The following is a 20,271-nucleotide window of genomic DNA, read 5'->3' on the forward strand; positions in this document are numbered from 1 at the left end:
TATGGGGCACTTTTAAGTGATGAAAGTTCCCCAAAGTGAAGCAAGTAAAAATGGGGCACTTTTAACTGATTAAAGTTCCCTATAGTGAAGCAAGTAAAAATGGGGCACTTTTAACTGATGAAAGTTCCCCGAAGTGAAGCAAGTAAAAATGGGGCACTTTTAACTGATGAAAGTTCAACAAACTGAAATAAGTAAATATGGCACACTTTTCAACCGTTAAAAGAATGGGCCACTTTTCTGACATTTTTAAGTGTCTGAAATTGCAGCATATAAACGAATGATCCACTTTGGCACACTTTCGTCATTGAAAAAAATTTGCAGAATTGGTCTCATTTTAGCGGATGATCCAATTTGGCACACTTTTCTAATGGCACGGGTGGCCGAAAGTGAACACTCGCTCAACTTAAACGCCACCTGGTGTTGAGAAAAGATAACGGTGACCAAAAGTGCACGGGGGGTTCCCAGTCCGTAGGTGTCCGGGGGGACCCCAAGATGTCCCCAAGTCAACCGAGAGACATATTCTTTCCAACGTGTCCTGGGTTTTCCTCGGGGTCTCCTCCCAATGGGATGTGCCCAGAACACCTCATCAGGGAGGTGTCCAGGAGGCATCCTAACCAGATGCCTGAGCGCCACATCTGGCTCCTCTCCTCTCCTCTCGAGGCTCCCGGAACACCCCCAACAGGACTCCCCAAGACACGGTGGAACGCCTTCTCCTAGTCCACAAAACACATGTAGACTGGTTGGACGAACTCCCATGCACTCTCCACGAGACTGCTGAGGGTGTAGAGCTGGTCCACTTTTCCATGGCCAGGACAAAATCCACACTGTTCCTCTAGTACCCCCCAAAAGACCTTACCAGGGAGGTTGAGGAGTGTGATTACCCTTGTAGTTGCAACACACCCTCCGGTCCCCCTTTTAAATTAGGCGATCGTACACCCCGATCTGCCGGTCCAGAGGCACTGTCCCCGCTGTCCACGCAATGTTGCAGAGGCTTGTCAACCAAGACAGCCCTACAACATCCAGAGCCTTGAGGAACTCCGGACGGATCTCATCTACCCTCCGGGACTTTCCACCGAGGAGCTTCTTGACCACCTCGGCAACCTCAGCCCCAGAAATGGGAGGCCCCACATCTGAGCTCCCCGACTCTGCTTCCTCATCGGAAAGCTCCTCAAAGTATTGACTCACAAAGTCAGCAACGCAAAATTTGTGCCGCTTGGCCCGTCGGTACCCATCAGCTTCTTCCAGAGTCCCACTTGCAAAAAAGGCCCGATAGGATTCCTTCGTCAACTTGCCGGCTTCCTTCATCACTGGTGTCCACCAGCGGGTTCGGGGGTTGCCGCCACGATAGACACCGACCACCTTACGGGAACAGCTCCGGTCAGCCACCTCAACTATTGGGGTACGGAACTTATCTCATGAGGACTCAATGTCCCCCACCTCCCCTGCGAAATAGTTGAAGTTCTGCCAGAGTTGGGAGTTAAAGCTCCTTTTGACAGGGTATTCCGCCAGATGTTCTGGCCAGACGCCCACAGCAGACCCTCACAAAACGTTGGGCCTCCAAGGTCTCATCGATATCCTCCCCCACCAGTGGAGCCAACTCACCACCTGATGGGGATTAGTTGAAAGCTCCGCCCCCTCTCTTCTCACACTGTTCTCAACATAACCACTATTTTTTTAAACATAAAGAATCGCTCTAAATGAAAACATTCAGGATTAAATAAATGTCTTTAAAATGTCCTGCTTTTATTTCTGCTGTGTTGAAGTTTCATTCGGATAATTTTCCACTACAAATCTCTGAAATCTTCAGTTTTTATCTTTGAACCTTCAGAAAATTTCTCTGAATAAGAAGAAAAAGTTGAATAAAAGTTTAAATAAATAAAGACAGCAGTAAAGAAGAAACTCCCTCAGCTCAGTATGTTTGTGACTCTGTCTGAGATGGAGGTGAAATATGTGAACCTGGGCTGTGGTTTACTGCTCTCTTCATGTCACAAACACTGTTTGACATCTGTTCATCTGAAGGTTTTTGTACAGGCTGCAGGGATCATTTCTCACTGTGGAGACTATCTTATAACAGCTGCAGTAGTAGGTGGCTGAATGATCGGATTTAACTTTCCGTGTCTTCAACTCACAGCCGTTCTGTTTATTCACAGCCGAGAAATCATTTTTCTGAGGATGATTGTAACGGGAATCTATGTTACCATTTGACCTTTCAATATGAAGAATCAGTCTGAATGTTTCTGTTTCTTTCTTCTGGTACCAGAATACATAACCATCATAATCACACTGGTCAGTTCGTTCACAGCTGAAGGAGACACTTTGACCAGCTCTCCTGGTCAGTGTTAACTGGTCCTGAATCAGCTCTGCTGCCATGGCAACCAGCGCTGTGGAGACACAGTCAGACAGATGAAGGTCAGTGTGACAGTGTTTGTTCCAGGTGGAGTTTGTTGGCTCCTGATTGGCTGGAAACACTCACCTGAACACAGACAGCACAGAGCAGCAGCTGGGAGGAAAAGCATTTTGTGCAGTGGTGTTTCCTCTGGTGAACCTGGGGAGAAGTGGCGCTCTGATGCAGCCGAGGCCAAACAAGGACGAGCTGTGAGATCAGAGCAGGGCCACGTGCTTTCTAACAGCTCCTCAGAGCTCCCATCAGCCCCTGCTGTGGACACGCAGCAGAGTTTGATGTGGTTTGTGTTCTCAGCTCATCTGTTTCATGCCTGTATGTAGAGTCATCATCAGAGATCTGTACATCCACTCTCTGATGCTGCTCACTCAAACTGAAATACTGCTTTTCTGCAGGTGCAGCACTGATCTGTTGCAACATTTTACCAACATTTACAGACCACTAAACCTGGTGTCCCGCTGACCTCCCATCAGCCCCTGCAGTGGACAGATGGCTTTTCTTTACATGCAACAATTAGACTTCTCAGCTGAAATATCAAGACCCTGAAACTGAAGCAGCTAAATGGAACTCAGCCAGTGTCTCTCGTATAATGATGAAGGCAAACTTTTTCATCAGCTTAGTGGCACATTCTTGTTATGACCTAATTATTACACATTTTGAAGCTGGATGAGTATTTTCTCCTGAGAATCTGGAAATCGATGGCACATTTTAGATGTCCTAAATGAAATAATTACCTTCAACTTTGATGACAGCTTCTTGATGATGTGATTATTTATTCTGGAGAAGTTAAAGCATCACATTCTTCACAAAGAAACAGCACTCAAACACCTGAATATGTCTGGGACCAGGGACGTTCCCCACAGTAAATCTAAATGCTTAATTGGCGCTTCACAGGATTACACCCACTGATATCTACTCAGCCAGCATTAGCCCTGATGCTTTCTGACACTTTGAATTCAGAGCCACAGCTTCTACAGCTCACTGAGGCCATGCTGACACAGTCACATTAGCTGCTGGCTGTTTCATCAGTAAAGCTTGTGCAATGAATCCAATCACTTTAGCTTTTAAATCAGGCACCGCTGCAATAAAAACTGCATTAAAACACAGATCTCTGCTGTTTGCAACCACAGACTCTGACAGAAAGTCTGTCGCTTTTTATGGCCGATTTAATCTGAAACTGAACAAAAACTGCTCCGACACAGTTCAGCTTCAGTTACCATGGTGATCTAGCAGGTTAAAAGAGAGACGCCTTCATGACGCTGAAACCTCAGAGCTCGCTGAACCGTTACTCTCACTTGGTAGTACCTCCCTCAGGTGAGATGGAGAAGGAAACATCTCAAACATGCTGGGCAGTGACCCCCGAGGACCAGAGCTGAGGAACGCTGGTGCACAGAATAAGGTTAAAGAATGTAGATCAGGCTGTATTTACATCTGTGTGTAGATGAAAGCATGAAATATCAATGGAATATTTCACCAAGGGCAAAACTGATGTTGCATCATGTAAGAGGTTAAAGGAGGATCTGTCAGCTCCATTAGAGAGAAAACCTGACAGTGTTGGCATCTGATGGTGTGGACAGAAGCACTTTAAACATGTTCCACAGCTGTTTTTCACATGGCAGCCATTTTGTTTTCCTCCAGCTGATCAGTTCCATCCAAAAAGATCTTCTCTGTTGGAGAGATGCTGCTGACATGTTAAAGCTGTGACGGCTGTGATATCAGCTCAGACTTATCAGAGGATCTGTCACAGTGCTGCATTCACCACATACAGGAAGTGGGAAAGGGGTCCTCAGGGACAAGCTGACCGTCACATTTCCTCATTTATTCAGGATTCTGGAAAAATCTGACGCTGTCGACAGAAGCTGAGGACACAGTTTGGACTGTTTGATGTGTTCAGAACAATTATCTGTCTTTTGATCTTTGACACATTTTATAATTTGTAGAGTTGTAAAAAAGCCTCATTATGGCAGTTATGTGCTGTGATCTCTGACTGCAGAACACACATTATTTAATGAATTCCAGTAAAAAGGTGATGATTCGATGACTTTTGTGAACATGTGAGACAGAGCAACAAAAGCCAGAAGTTAAACAGTGTAGAAAATACAGTTTAAAACGATGTTAATTATGGGTGCCAATGCCAAAGGCAGGGCACACATATTACTATTGTGGATACTTATTATTCTCCCGCTTCCGTCACGTTTTTCGGCGCGCTACCCCTCCCGCAGCGAAGGTCCGACTAAAATAAAAAACACATCGCTGCGTGCGCGCCGATAGGCAGAAGTGTGCTTGTATTTATCTCTCTCATTACTCGAAAGGAATAGCGGATAAATGGGAAAAAGCGGGAAAATCGTCAATGGGAAAATGAATGGAGAAGGCCTAAAAGGAGGACATTGGAGGCCTCGTAACTCAGCCATACAGAGTCACACACACATCATTCAAAGTTTGTGTGTGACAGGAAAGACTCAGCTTTAACTGTGGTAAAGGGCTTGTTAATAGCTTATACAGCTTTGACACAACGGCAGCCAAGATGGCTGATGAGGGCAGAGTAAACATAGCAGAAGAAGGGCAGCAGCAGGGCAGCAGCAGGGCAGCAGAAGGGCAGCAGCAGGGTAGGAGCAGGGCAGCAGAAGGGCAGCAGCAGGGCAGCAGCAGGGCAGCAGAAGGGCAGGAGCAGGGCAGCAGAAGGGCAGCAGAAGGGCAGGAGCAGAAGGGCAGCAGCAGGGCAGCAGAAGGGCAGCAGCAGGGCAGCAGAAGGGCAGGAGCAGGGCAGCAGAAGGGCAGCAGCAGGTCAGCAGCAGGGTAGGAGCAGGGCAGCAGAAGGGCAGCAGCAGGGCAGCAGCAGGGCAGCAGAAGGGCAGGAGCAGGGCAGCAGAAGGGCAGCAGAAGGGCAGGAGCAGGGCAGCAGAAGGGCAGCAGCAGGTCAGCAGCAGGGTAGGAGCAGGGCAGCAGAAGGGCAGCAGCAGGGCAGCAGAAGGGCAGCAGCAGGGTAGGAGCAGGGCAGCAGAAGGGCAGCAGCAGGTCAGCAGCAGGGCAGCAGCAGAAGGGCAGCAGCAGGTCAGCAGCAGGGCAGCAGCAGGGCAGCAGAAGGGCAGGAGCAGGGCAGGAGCAGGGCAGCAGAAGGGCAGCAGAAGGGCAGCAGCAGGTCAGCAGCAGGGCAGCAGCAGGGCAGCAGAAGGGCAGCAGAAGGGCAGCAGCAGGTCAGCAGCAGGGCAGAAAATGGTTAAACATCATGCCAGCTGATCATGAGACAAATGCGCGCGATAGCGCGCACTAACTCATATGTTTCCATTACTCTCAACACATCAGTTGTGATAACAGCTTCATGGCAGCCCCTGACGACACAAATGACACAAATCACTCATATGTTTTCCATTATTCTGAACAGATCAACCGGGCCTTATGTGTCTAAAGCAGGCAGATTTCACCAGAACAAGCCAGAATCTCATATTTCAGACTGGATTATGATCATATAATGGTTGACCTTCAATTTGACCTTCAACTCTCAGCACATTAACTCATATGTCTCAGCAGCTTGGCAACCATCAAAATTTCTTCAGAAATTTTCTAGTTTATGAATATTATTTATATTCAGAGCATCTTTAAAAATGTCTCCCAACATATTTGATCCTGTTACAAGTCGGGTCAGACTGAAGAAACTTCTTAGAAACAGCAAACATTGAGGCCATAAAGTCATTTCATCTTTACTGAGTCATCTATATGAAGAAGAATGAAATAATCAGCTCATGGCTTCACATGAAGATGTAACCTGCAGCTCCTGAACTCTGTTTGATTCCACATTTATCTCTGAAGCTGCTTTGTATGCTGTCTGCACTGACTGTGAAGCAAAAGTAAGACAACAGCCACATCTGCAGGCTGTTCTCAGTGTTTACAGCACAATCATTCAGCTGTTTTCATGCATCAACATAACACAGTAATAACAGTGGAGTCATGGTTGTTTCTATTCAGAGCTGCTTACAAGCAGAATGGGATTATTTCTGCTGTCAGCATACAGAGTACAACATCATTTCCAGTAAGAATGTGGCTTTGGAAGATGTTAAAATGCCAGAACCAACATGTAAATGATAAAGTGTCTTCCTGTGGATGTTCTCAGATGTGTACAGTATGAACACTGTGATCCTTTCCCACATGTCCCAGTATGTTTGATTGTGTTCCAAGTGAGGGTCAGACTGGAGAAAGTGTCATGAAGCTGTCACCCTTAAAGGATCAATAAAAGCTCTGAATACAAAAGCATTTCAGTGACATCACTGTGTCATCTCCATAAGTAATGATGAAAGAAGCAAAAGCTTCAGCTGCACCTCCTGAGCTCTACTTTCCATGTTGTCGACACTGACTGTGAATGAAAAGCAGCACAACAGCCACATCTTCAGCTCGGTATTGAAAAGCTGCTCTGACAACATTCACAGCCCAATAAGCAGCACAGTGACAGCAGTGCAGTTGTGTTTGTGGCTCAGAGGAAATCTCCTGTTCCAGCATGTGATCCATAACAACCCATGTGAGTGAAGGACAGACTGCAGCACTGATAAAAATGTCTTTGAAATGAATTCACAGGCATCAGTGTGTCAGTGGAACTGAAGGTGAGCTGTTTGAGAGCTGAACACTGACAGCACTTTGTTTGCATGATGGAAACATGATGAAGAACAACATGACAAACTAAATCCGTCACGTCAGAAGACAGAGTGGGAAAAGAATGAAGGTCAGTAGAACTTCAGCTCCATTATTGAATGAAGTCAAACACGTTGAAGAGTTCAATCAGAGTTGAGGAGCTGTGTGGATTTGTAGTTGTGTATTTTCATCCCAGCTGTTCAACAACAGATAACAGTGTGTGTTACTAAATTCACCACCAAGCTGAATGTGTTTGTGGGAACATGAATGTTTTCTAGTCTTTCTGCATCATGTGACCCCATTTTGTTCATCTGCTGTCAGATTCAAATCAAGACCATGAAACCACACAGCAGCTTGAGCTGAGCTGTCAGTCAGCAGCAGCGGTCTTATCTGTGGGCCGCAGGGGCTGATGGGAGCTCTGAGGAGCTGTTAGAAAGCACGTGGCCCTGCTCTGATCTCACAGCTCGTCCTTGTTTGGCCTCGGCTGCATCAGAGCGCCACTTCTCCCCAGGTTCCCCAGAGGAAACACCACTGCACAAAATGCTTTTCCTCCCAGCTGCTGCTCTGTGCTGTCTGTGTTCAGGTGAGTGTTTCCAGCCAATCAGGAGCCAACAAACTCCACCTGGAACAAACACTGTCACACTGACCTTCACCTGTCTGTCTGTGTCTCTACAGCGCTGGTTGCCATGGCAGCAGAGCTGATTCAGGACCAGTTAACACTGACCAGGAGAGTTGGTCAAAGTGTCTCCTTCAGCTGTGGAACTGACCAGTGTAATGTCAATGGTTATGTATTCTGGTACCAGAAGAAAGAAACAGAAGCATTCAGACCTATTCTTGATATCGATAAGTCAAATGGTGACATTGATAAAGGTTACAATCACACTCAGGAAGATGATTTCTCGGCTGTGAATAAACAGAACGGCTGTGAGTTGCAGATACAGAAAGTTAAACCCGATCATTCAGCCACCTACTACTGCAGCTGTTATAAGAGAGGCTCCACAGTGAGAAATGATCCCTGCAGCCTGTACAAAAACCTTCAGATGAACAGATGTCAAACAGTGTTTGTGACATGAAGAGAGCAGTAAACCACAGCCCAGGTTCACATATTTCACCTCCATCTCAGACAGAGTCACAAACATACTGAGCTGAGGGAGTTTCTTCTTTACTGCTGTCTTTATTTATTTAAACTTTTATTCAACTTTTTCTTCTTATTCAGAGAAATTTTCTGAAGGTTCAAAGATAAAAACTGAAGATTTCAAAGATTTGTAGTGGAAAATTATCCAAATGAAACTTCAATACAGCAGAAATAAAAGCAGGACATTTTAAAGACATTTATTTAATCCTGAATGTTTTCATTCAAATGTCCAGATAAATATGAATCTCCTGCTTTGAGCTGCTGCTGGAATAAAGTCCATTCCTCCTTTAAAATGTTAATGAGCTCTTGATGAAAACACTTCCAGCAGCACTTGTTGTTGAACAGCTTTCAGCAGATTTCACCACATCATTTCACTTTATTCCATTTTAAAAGGCAGATCTTGGACTGATCTCAGCTCAGATTTTGTCCTTCTAGCAGCAGCTTATCAGGACGCTGGTTTTGTTGGACAGATTTCCATCAGTTTCCTGTGGATGTTTCTGCTTCCCAGAGGATGAATCCAGAGTGCACTGAGACTGAGACAGGAGCAGGAAAACTTCCTACATTGATGTGAAGTCTTTGTACCATGTTACAGCTCAGAAACAGAACACGTGCACAGTGAGGGCGTTATGGTCAACACGTTTCTCACAGCATTTACACAAGTTCTTTATGTGCTTATAGCATCATTTTTCTCATTTGTGGACCAGTTAACACTGACCAGGAGAGTTGGTCAAAGTGTCTACTTCAGCTGTGGATGAACTGACCCGTGTGATTATGATGATTATGTATACTGGTACCAGAAGAAAGAAACATTCAGAGCGATTCTTTATGTTTACAAAAATAGTGGTTATGTTGAGAACAGTGTGAGAAGAGAGGGGGGCGGAGCTTTCAGCTAATCTCAACCAGGTGGTGAGTTGGCTCCACTGGTCGGGGAGGATATCGATGAGACCTTGGAGGCCCAACGTTTTGTGAGGGTCTGCTGTGAACATCTGGCGGAATACCCTGTTAAAAGGAGCTTTAACTCCCAACTCCGGCAGAGCTTCAATTATTTTGCAGGGGAGGTGTTGAGTCCAAATGGGATAAGTTCCGTACCCCAATAGTTGAGGTGGCTGCCCGGGGCTGTGCCCGTATGGTGGTCGGTGTCTATCGTGGCGGCAACCCCCGGACCCGCTGGTGGACACCAGTGATGAGGGAAGCTGTCAAGTTGATGAAGGAATCCTATCGGGCCTTTTTGGCCAGTGGGACTCTGGAAGAAGCTGATGGGTACCGACGGGCCAAGGGGAAAGCAGTCTTATACTATGATGTCAATACTTCGCGGACCTCCTCAATCACACCAACACGCCTTCCGATGAGGAAGCAGAGTCGGGGAGCTCGGATGTGGGGCCTCCCATTTCTGGGGCTGAGGTTGCCGAGGTGGTCAAAAAGCTCCTCGGTGGAAAGTCCCGGAGGGTAGATGAGATCCGTCCGGAGTTCCTCAAGGCTCTGGATGTTGTAGGGCTGTCTTGGTTGACAAGCCTCTGCAACATTGCGTGGACAGCGGGGACAGTGCCTCTGGACCGGCAGATCGGGGTGTACGATCGCCTAATTTAAAAGGGGGACCGGTGGGTGTGTTGCAACTACAAGGGGAATCACACTCCTCAACCTCCCTGGTAAGGTCTTTTGGGGCGTACTGGGGGAACAGTGTGGTTTTTGTCCTGGCCATGGAAAAGTGGACCAGCTCTACACCCTCAGCCGTCTTGTGGAGAGTGCATGGGAGTTCAACCAGTTTACATGTGTTTTGTGGACTTGGAGACGGTGTTCCACCGTGTCTTGGGGAGTCCTGTTGGGGTTGACTTGGGGACGTCTTGGGGTCCCCCCGGACACCTACGACTGGGAGCCCCCTGTGCACTTTTCGTCACCTTTATCTTTTATAAACACCAGGTGGCGTTTAAGTTGAGCGAGTGTTCACTTTCGGCCACGTTTATATGCTGAAAATTCGGACACTTAAATATGTCAGAAACAGTTCTTTTAACTGTTGAAAAGTGTGCCATATTTACTTATTTCACCTTGGGGAACTTTCATCACTTAAAAGTGCCCCATTTTTACTTGCTTCACTTTGTGGGACTTTTATCAGTTTGGGAACTGGGGTCCCTGACCTGGAAAACTCAGCCACACTTAAGCACTCCTGCTCGGGCACACAGTCCCATCAGAGCCCCTGTGTCAAGAACCGTGGGGACTTAGGACACAGATGCAGGGTCTCCTGGGTTCAGAAGGTTTATTTGAATAAATAAACAAAAACAGAGCAATGCAGGGCGATCTCCTGGCAGCGCAAAATAAAAGGCTATGGAAACCTAAGCGCTCTCCTCAGTAACTATGGCGGAGGAGGAGGAGCGCAGCTATGGAAGTTACAAAACAACTATGAACTCTCCGCTAATCGGAGGTGGCTATGAATGGTACAACAAAAAATCTCCTCTCCTTCACAACGGAGGAACAAACAAGACTATGAAACTTACCTTACAATAAATAAACTATGGCTATGGACGAGAATAATTTACAAACAAAATAGCACTGCAGGAGAATGGCTCACTGCAGGCTCGTGGAATATGTGGCACATGGAACAAGGCAGTGGCTGGTAATGATGCTCAAACGCAGACAACATACTGGCAAAAAGACAAGGGGAGACGCAGACTAAATACACATGAGGGTCCAAGGGGAACAGGTGGAAACACTTGGGAATCAGGGAAGACAATGAGACGCATGACACGAGAGGAAGAGCAAGTTACCTGAAACGAGAGGAGTTGTTAATACTTCAAAATAAAACAGGAAGTGACAAGACAAGACATGAAACAGAACGTAAATCGTGACACCCTGGTACTTCATGGTACTTTGGAAAAGAACCAGGCTCCAGAACCCCTGATCTTGCAACCTCACTCGCACATAAGCACTCTTTGTTGGGCAAACACTCCCGTTGGCACCCGATGGAGCTCCGGTTCCCATCCAATGCTTCTCCCCACCTCCAGGAGCAAGGCTCCAATTTGGACCAGTTTTCCCCGACGAAAAGTATCCTAAATTCTAACTACTTTCCTCCTCTCAGCCATCCCTCATCCACTCTCTCTCCCCACCTCCGGGAGCCAGGCTCCAATTTGGTCCAAGGTCCCCCCGAAAAAAGTGCCCGAAAATCATCCGTCTGGCCGCCAGCATTCGCCCTCATCCACCGCCTCAACCGACCTCCAGCAGCCAGGCCCCAACTTGGTCCAATTTCCCCCTGAGAAAAGTGCCCCAAAGTCGGCCGTGTGGCCGCCAGCAACCGCCCTCATCCACTGGTTCTCCCGACCTCAAGGAACCAGACTCCAATTTGGTCCACTTTTCCCCCGCGAAAAGTGCCTGAAATTCGGCCGTCTTTCTGCAAAAAGCCGCCTTCATCCACCGCCTCCACAGACCTCCAGGAGCCAGGCTCGAATTTGGTCCAATCCAATTTGGCGCACTTTTCCCACGAGAAAAGTGTACCAAATTCGGCCGGCTCCTAACTGAATAACGCGGTCCAGACTTCTAAATGATTTCTTTTCCCTGCTGCTGGTGTCTTGCTGGCAGCCAGCTCCAAATAACATGGATCACTTCCCATTTTTTGCCTCAGTGCCTGTCAGACATATTGAAAAGTTGAGCCAGAATCTGAGCCCCTGTTGTAGCTGCTTTCTGTTGCTTCTGCAGAGGAGCTTACATGCACATCCAGAGCAAAATGAAGAATATTTCAGGATAACACGCGGCTAAAAGAAGAGACCAGAACAGACAGTCATGTTGATCTGAACATGAGAGAAACACATCATGGAGCTGAAATATGATCCTGCTTCATCATTTGGGCTTTTCAGCTCAGCTGACACATTCAACAGCAGATAGGTTTTTGTATCAGTCTCAATCACTGTGTGGAGGATACATCTACCTCATCTTTGGCTCTGGAACTAAACTGTATGTAACAGGTAAGAACAAACATTTCTTTTCCTTCAGTTGTTTTATTGTAGAAGTTAAAATGTGTTTAAAGTCAGTTTCTGCTGCTTCAGGCTTTAAATGTTAGTTTTTTCATCATTAGTAGAGAATTCATCATGCAGCCATTGTTCCAGAAGAAAAGCTCAATCATTGCTGAAAACATGCTGAAATCTCACTGAACAACTAAACTTATTCTTTATTTCTGCAAATATTAGTGATGTTCCAAAGATTTAGGATCTGATCATCTCACTGATTCTGTCACATCTGTTGTTTTTGGAAGAAAAGATATTTGATGTTTTTCATAATTCAGCACGAGTTTGAAAATGTTTCTGAGAAATATTTTCATGTAAAATCATTAGAAGATAATTAATGAATGATTTTTTGTTTGGAGCTGCAGTGAGAAATGTCAGTCCTCTGCTCCTCTGCTCTCTTTGACAGCGTCTCCACATGAAGCTGAATCCCTGCTGAACACAGTCACCAAGCCTTCATTACCTTGCTGTGTTTGGGCCTCCACTGTGCCCCCCTCGTGCTCCACGTAGCAGCTGTATTTATACGAGCTGTTCTCTTGCTGACGGATCAGCAAGATGGCGGCGGTGCGTCCCGACTCTCTGAGCTCCAGCTGCTCTCCCTCAGCAGGGGGCAGCTCCTCCAGACCACCGTTCTTCTTCTGTCTTTTCCAGGAGAACTGGACCAGAGGAGGAAACATGTCTGAGGCCAGACACAGCAGGGAGCTCTTCCCCTCCAGGTGGACTCTGGATGCTATCGGACACACGCTCACCACGGGCTTCACTACCTGCTCATCTGAAGTTTGACAGCAGCAACAAGCAGCACACACACACATTCACACAGTCAGCAGCAGCTTCCAGCACTGATACAACAGGAAAGAGATTAATCCACATCAGGAAGGATGTCGTAAGAAGCAATAAACTATGAGAGAAATGTTTCAGGTTTCATTCAAAAAGCAGATGAAAAACTACAAAACGTCTGAGAGACGGAGGAGAAGAAGTCTGCGGATGAACAGAAACTCAAATTAAAGAGCTGAGACGTCTCATTTATTCATTTAAACTAAACGTGCTGAAGCTCAGAGACCGTCAGAAACAGAAAGACTAAATGTAGCTAAATCCATTTAATTCACCTCGTAGAACACTATTATTCACTCATTTTGTTCAGATGTGGGAAATTAACATGTTTTGTTCTTGTAAATACCCAACATAGAATAAATATTTATCATGTATGTGTCCTATATGCTTAAATAAAGAATGTGCCATCATGCGTTTGTGATTTTAAGACTTTGTGAAGAGATTCTGGTAAAAGTTTAATTTGGTTTTATTCTTGGTCGGATGCTCATGCAAAAGAGATTTATCTTTTTGTCTCAAAGAGACTTTTTCCTCATTAATTAAAGGCTATGATAGAAAAATATACATATTACATTTCAGATTGAACACATATTGATCATATTTCAGGCCCATTAAGGTTTTTATAAAGGTTTTTTTTAATCGGTTTGTTGATTAACAACATTCTTGATTTTGCTTTTTTTTTTTAAATTGCAAAAAAACATTTTTTTTCCATAGTTTTGTTTGTTTTTCTAAATTTGTTCAACAATTCAATTCAGTTCAGTTTTATTTATATAGCACCAAATTACAACAAATGTCATCTGAAGGCACTTAAATAGCCCAATTCAAGCCAATTGGAGTTCAATTCAATATCATAAGCAACAGTATTTTGTAGGTGAAGCAAACATCTATTCGCGATTGACTTTAAAACACTTAAACAACATAAAATGTGATAATATTGAGACTTTTCTGGTATTATCTGTCCTGTTTGCACATTTTATGTATATTTAATACATTTTAAACACATGTAAATGTACATGTGTTTAAAGGATTATTGTTCATGTCCATATATGCTGCGCACTAGTTGACATTCTTATATTTCTATTTACAGTGAAAACATGTAGATTTAAACCACGCTTTTGTGACGTAACACATATTGTGAATTTTAAATAAAATCCTTTTGCCAAATTCTGAAATATAATTATAATTGTTTTCAGCAGCAGACACGGAACACAGAATAAGTAGAAAATATCACACGCTGACCTATGAGTTTGTGTGAGAACATTAAACAGAAAAGCTCTTCATGTGTTGCAGCTGCTTTGATTAACTCGAGGCTTCATGAGACAGACGCGCAGAGCAGGAAAGCGTTACGGCTGCTGACATGATTTATGTCTGCAGGTAGATTTGCTTCACGGAAGAGACGGAATCGGCTCTGTGGTTTATTTTACAGGAGTAGCCGACTTTATTTCCCTACTTGAAAGATTTATTTTCGTTTTAAGAAGGCAGAAGTCACTCTGAAGGTGAAGAACAGACACCGATGCGCTTTCAGAGCGGCTCGGAGTTTCAGGGAAAACTTTTAATCTACACTTAAAGCAACAGCAACCAAAAACCAACCCAAAGGTTATTAACTGCAATAATACAAAAATCATTCTCACCTGTTACAAACAGTTTTGTTCCAGGGCCAAAGATGAGGTGCTGCTTGGAGTCATCAGATCCTCCCACGGCGTAAAGCACTGATACAAAAACCTCTCCGTCTGAGTGACGCCAAAGGGGCGCGGTGGCAGTTTCCTTTTCCAGGATATGCGTCCAACACCTTTCATCAAGGTGCGCATCAGTTTTATTAACTCCATCCATCCATTCATTCATTTTCTATACCCCCTTAATCCAACTGTCGGGTCGCGGGGGGGCTGCAGCCCAGCGGGCGAGAGGCGGGAGTCTTATGAACACAAGTCAAATAATCCAAAACTCAGATTTAACTGACAGTGACAAGTTGGGGTGATATAATATAAAACTCCTGGGATTGCTCTTAAACATTTAGTTTTAACAGTCAGCAGGATTGAAAAACCCTCATTTAAAAAGATGCGAATCTGTATTAAAAAAAAAAGCAGCATAATTTGGTATGAAAAGGTCCATGTAGGGTGAAACAATAGATCCGGCAAATAAAAACGTCGGGATACTACTTCCGGTAGCTGAATCTGCCTGAAGTGTTGAGGTCATCAGTGCTCACAGACATCCCAGAGATAAAGAAGGAAGTCTTAACCCTTTAATGCCCGCACAGAGAGTGCAGAAATCTCTTTGGGACAATAATAAGAACAGAAAGACTTTCTTTCACAAATGGTTGAGATGCAACCCAATGGTAAAAGAAAAACTAACAGCATAGCATCTATTCACCTGTGATGACCTCGACTGATGACAGCTGACAGGCATCTGAAAACACTGCAAACCAGCACAGACTGTACTCATGTCTTTAAACATGTGAAACAATCCTCAGATCCAAACGTTGGGAGGCAGTGCAGTCGGTCAACAACAAAACGTAAATCTGATAAAATAATCTTATTCCCAACAGAAAACATTTTACTGTTTTTACTATTTGATGAAAAAGTCGAGCTCGTCTTGAATTTGATGGCAGCAAAACTCCTGCAGAGCACCTTAAAGATCTCAGAGTCCCTCAGAAATAAAGATACTCAGAGGCTCAGCAATCTGCAAAAAGTGTACAGAATAAAGTGTCTTGTTGTAAAGTTGAATATCCCTGAATACCTTTTATGCCAAACAGACAAGGGAAGCTTTATAAAGAGCATAGAGAGAACGACCCCGCCAGGCCCCAGCCGCCCAGACACGGGCCGTGCACCGGACCCGGGCCCCAGGAGCTCGAGCGCCCCCCCGGCAGAGGCCCCACCCAATACCTGAGAGGGCCAGGTGCCCCAGACAGCCACAGTGGCCCTGGCCAAGTGCCGCGGGCCCAGTCATCACCACACACTTGCACATCACATACATCCACACATGTCCCCCCTCCCTCAACAGCCAGCAGCCCCCAGCCACCACAGACCCCGAACCAGCAGAGTAACTCATCCTCCTGGCCCCTCCCGCCCCGGGCAGCAACCAGGCAACAGCGGTGTGGGGAGACCCCTCCCCTCGCCACTCTGGCTCTTCAGTATTTTCTAATAGTGAGCGATTAAAATTGAGGGGCAGCCGACCTTGTAGAACTGGGAGCGCGGCCCTCTGGGGCCCCGCCCACCGGATGCCACTCAGTGCTACCACCCCCCAAGACCTAATGTGAGTGTCTGATAAGTAGTGATGTCTAAGGTGTAATAAAAACAGGAGCGGGGGGCTGCAGACTGCAGTAAACCCTACATGTATGAGTGTGAGCTGTGTACAGGAGCCAGAAGGGAGAGGGGAATATTTTATAATCTAAAGTACAATTTATCATCAAAAGACTCAGATAATCTGGAAGGGCCCTCTGTGAAGGGCTGAAAATCAACACTGGACATCTGTGACCGACAGGAGAACAATTGCATGGACTCCAGAAGCAGAAGAAGCTTCCCCTGAACTCAAGAAACTACTCAGCTTTGCACCAGTCCCAGTCCAACCAGATCCACTCCTAGCAGTTCATTAGGGGCAGTTTTATCTCAACGCCACGGACCTGGAGGTGAATTACATCCCCGTGATTTCTGTTCCCAAAATCTAACTTTAGCAGAGGGAAATTGTGATGCTATGAGCTGCTAGCCATCGAGCTAGCTTTGGAGGAGTGGAGGCGCTGGTTGGAGGGACCGAGCAACCGTTCGTAGTCTGGACTGATGATAAGAAACTTGCTTATTTGCAAAGTGCCAAACCTTTAAACTCAAGACAAGCTGGATGGTCATTGTTTTTTTGGCTATTTTAATTTTATCATCACTCATCGACCAAGACCTTCGAACATCAAGCCTGCGCTCTCCTGACAGCTCTCCTCAGAAACCAGTACCATCACTCCTGAAGCCATTTTCCAATCTCCTTGCTAGAGGTAACTAGAGAGATTAAGGAACTGATGAACCAGGCTCAGAGCTCATGGTCAGATCCTGGCTCAGGCCCCCCCCCAACCGCCCGTACGTGCCCACCTCCATGTGCTCACGGCCCGGTGTATTACTGGGTGCCACCCTGGGGAAAACCTCACCATCTCCTTGCTAAAACACTCCTTCTGCCATCTGTCTCCAGAAAAGGACACCTGAGAATACGTCAGAGTGCTCCATCTGCACAAACAATGAAGTGAAAGCTTGATTTTGCATCTGTTCTTCCTCCTTCTGACGGTCAAACTAATCCTCACCATAGTTGACAGATTTTCGGAAGCGGCCCACTTCAGGAACTGCACACATCGTAGTTAACGCTTCAAAATTCAAATGGATACAACTTGCATCTTGCAGCATTTTGTGTTTTCCTATGTTCTGTCTCTGCATTTGGTGCTCAGTTCACTTCCTGTTTTATTTTGTAATATTTCCCCCCATGCGTATTGGAATTTACTCCCTCAGTATTTCTACCTCAGCTTTTCAGTAGTTCCTTGTCGGATCGTTTCATGCCTTGAGGGAGAGTCGAAGGCAGTGCTCAGCACAGCTTTAACAGACTTCTCTTGACCTGTTTTTCCAAAGTTTTCACCAGAGCCTGAGCTCCAGTCTCCAGAGCACCAACCCACAGCTTCAGCTTCTGCCTTCAGAGTTTCTGCCCTGGTTCTCCCCCAGAGAGGGACGCTCCTCCTCCATCTGAGGGGGTCCCTAAGAGCCATAATTTCATTTTGGGACTTATTCTAAAATGCTTTTAGAAGTTGAATCGACAGGTTTCCCCTCCATTGATATAATGAGTAATGATTGATAATTTAGCTGTGGCCTGTGTTGGAAATTTGAAAGAATTAAATCTCAAACATCATCTTGCTTCAAACTAATTTTCCTGATGAAGCAAATCTTTCATGAAAATGAATAAAAATATATTTCTCCGTTTGTGCAAAGCAGGCTTCAAGTTTTCTCCTTACTCTGCTGGACCAGGACTGGCTCCAAAGTTAGTTTTAGTGTCTCTCTTTTAGCAAAAGAGTTAGAAAGAAGGCTTTTAGAGTCAGATTATAAAAACATTCTGCAGTCCGACTCTCACAAATCCAAGAGAAGTAAAAACAACACATTTTTGGGAAGATTGAGGCACTGAAGCAGAAAATGAGGCTTTAGTTGTTGATCCTCTTGATTTTAAGCTCTATTTTTTTGTGCTTTTTATGGATCTGCTCAATACAAGGAAACTAATGCAGACAGAAACACAATTATTTCCCAAAACTATCGGCTTAAGTAAGATAATGTATCCTGTAGAGGTGGTTTGAGAGCTTTCTGTGGTCGTTATCACAAGAGAACACCTGTTCGTGGGAAGGTTTTTGTACAGGCTGCAGGGCTCGTCTCTCACTGTGGAGACCAGACTTATAACAGGCACAGTAATAAGTGGCTGAATGAGCAGGACTTATGTTGCTGATCACAAGCTCACCTCTGTTCACTTTTCTCATAGCTGAAAAAGTATCTTTTTGAGGGTGATTAAAGAATGAAGGACGTTTTTCGCCGCTACGATCAAAGCGAATAATCACTACGAGTGTTCCCATGCCACCTTTTTGGTACCAGTACACGTAATTTGTGGCACAAATGTCGACACCTGTGCAGCCGATGGAGCCCGTTTCACCTTTTCTCCTGGTCAGTGTTAACTGGTCCTGAATCAGCTCTGCTGCCATGGCAACCAGCGCTGTGGAGACACAGACAGACAGGTGAAGGTCAGTGTGACAGTGTTTGTTCCAGGTGGAGTTTGTTGGCTCCTGATTGGCTGGAAACACTCACCTGACCACAGACAGCACAGAGCAGCAGCTGGGAGGAAAAGCATTTTGTGCAGTGGTGTTTCCTCTGGGGAACCTGGGGAGAAGTGGCGCTCTGATGCAGCCGAGGCCCAACAAGGACGAGCTGTGAGATTAGAGCAGGGCCACGTGCTTTCTAACAGCTCCTCAGAGCTCCCATCAGCCCCTGCTGTGGACACGCAGCAGAGTTTGATGTGGTTTGTGTTCTCAGCTCATCTGTTTCATGCCTGTATGTAGAGTCATCATCAGAGATCTGTACATCCACTCTCTGATGCTGCTCACTCAAACTGAAATACTGAAAACTAAAACTGCCTTACAAAGAAACACAGTAGCAGAAAGAAAAGGTGGCATGATTGTGCTCTGGTTGGTGTCCTTCAGAGTGTGGGTTGGGTCCTTTCCTTCAGGGTGAAGTCTGGCTTCTCATCAGGACGTGCAGAAGCAGTCAGCCTCTGGTCATCAGGTCGCTCTCAGTGTCTCTGAGTTACGTCGCTTTTAATACTTACCTGTGACTCCCTGTGTTTCTTGATTCCTGGTAGCAACAAGTCCTGTCCTGCCGGTCTTGCTCAGATCTGATCCAGTGGAATAAACTCCTCAGCTCCATACCTGCCTGCTCAGCCTCCCACGGCTCAAGCACCTTCACCGAGAAACCTGTGCCTGCTCTGAAAATCCAGGTGTGCTGCTTGAGCGTCAGCTTAACTTTGGCTCGGTGAGCTGTGGCAAAACAATTACCTTTTAAGAAGTATTGGCTTTGGATAATTAAAATTTTCTACAACAGTGGCTTTTCATTAGGAGATGGAGGATATGCCCCCTGGTTAACGCCCCCGACCAACCCTCAGACTCACCAGGTTTTATTTAATCAGAAGCATGCACACATTCGAGCACTTATTAAAAGGTTATGTTATTAAAAGGTTACCAGGATGTGTTTGCATGTGAACCTTCATTTTATGGGCATTTTTGGTCAATGAGGCCCATTGACTCTCTTAACTAAATGGCAAAAATGATGGAATCATCACACTTAGAGGATGTTTATTTTGTTAAAAAAAAAGATTAATAAAAGAAACAAAACACGGTCTGTCAAGTCTTCCATAGCTTTTACCAGAGTTGAAGAACAAATACACTCATAATCCCACTGGTTTTCCAACCAAAAACAATTTCCTTGTAACACCTGTTGAGTTTGCTGTATATTAAGATGCATTTTGAGATCCTTCCCACCTGTTTTAAATGAAATTCTTTAATGTATTCTGTTGTTTACAACATGTAACACAGACGTAGGTATCTGTTCGAAAGTTTAAGTGTCTAATTAAGAGTTAAAATGTTCACGGTGTGAAATGAGACTTTCTACTTGTGAAAGCAGCAGTTTCATTTCCGTGGAAATCCTGAACAGAATTTCTCCTTCAGTGACCAGCAGCCAAACACAGGGTGGCAGCAGGGGACTCTCAACAATCTCACTTATTTTCTGCACACTGAGGGAATTTTGATTGACCGG

General features: G+C 45.4%; 1 protein-coding gene across 1 annotated transcript; it reads right to left on the minus strand.

Annotated features, from left to right (window-relative positions):
• Window positions 1–12,502: 12,502 nt before the first annotated feature.
• LOC140269119 (uncharacterized) lies at window positions 12,503–19,714 on the minus strand. Its single transcript, XM_072364142.1, has 8 exons — window positions 19,699–19,714; window positions 19,389–19,496; window positions 18,431–18,679; window positions 17,455–17,548; window positions 17,094–17,169; window positions 16,905–16,947; window positions 14,602–14,700; window positions 12,503–12,914 (listed from the first exon to the last, which is right to left on the minus strand). Exons 1-8 carry the CDS (start codon window positions 19,712–19,714, stop codon window positions 12,520–12,522), a joined length of 1,080 nt encoding a protein of 359 aa, XP_072220243.1. The 3' UTR covers window positions 12,503–12,519.
• Window positions 19,715–20,271: the final 557 nt, after the last annotated feature.

The sequence above is a fragment of the Leuresthes tenuis genome, unplaced genomic scaffold, assembly GCF_036924035.1.
Source record: "Leuresthes tenuis unplaced genomic scaffold, fLeuTen1.0.hap1 SCAF_14, whole genome shotgun sequence".
Classification (NCBI taxonomy): domain Eukaryota; kingdom Metazoa; phylum Chordata; class Actinopteri; order Atheriniformes; family Atherinopsidae; genus Leuresthes; species Leuresthes tenuis.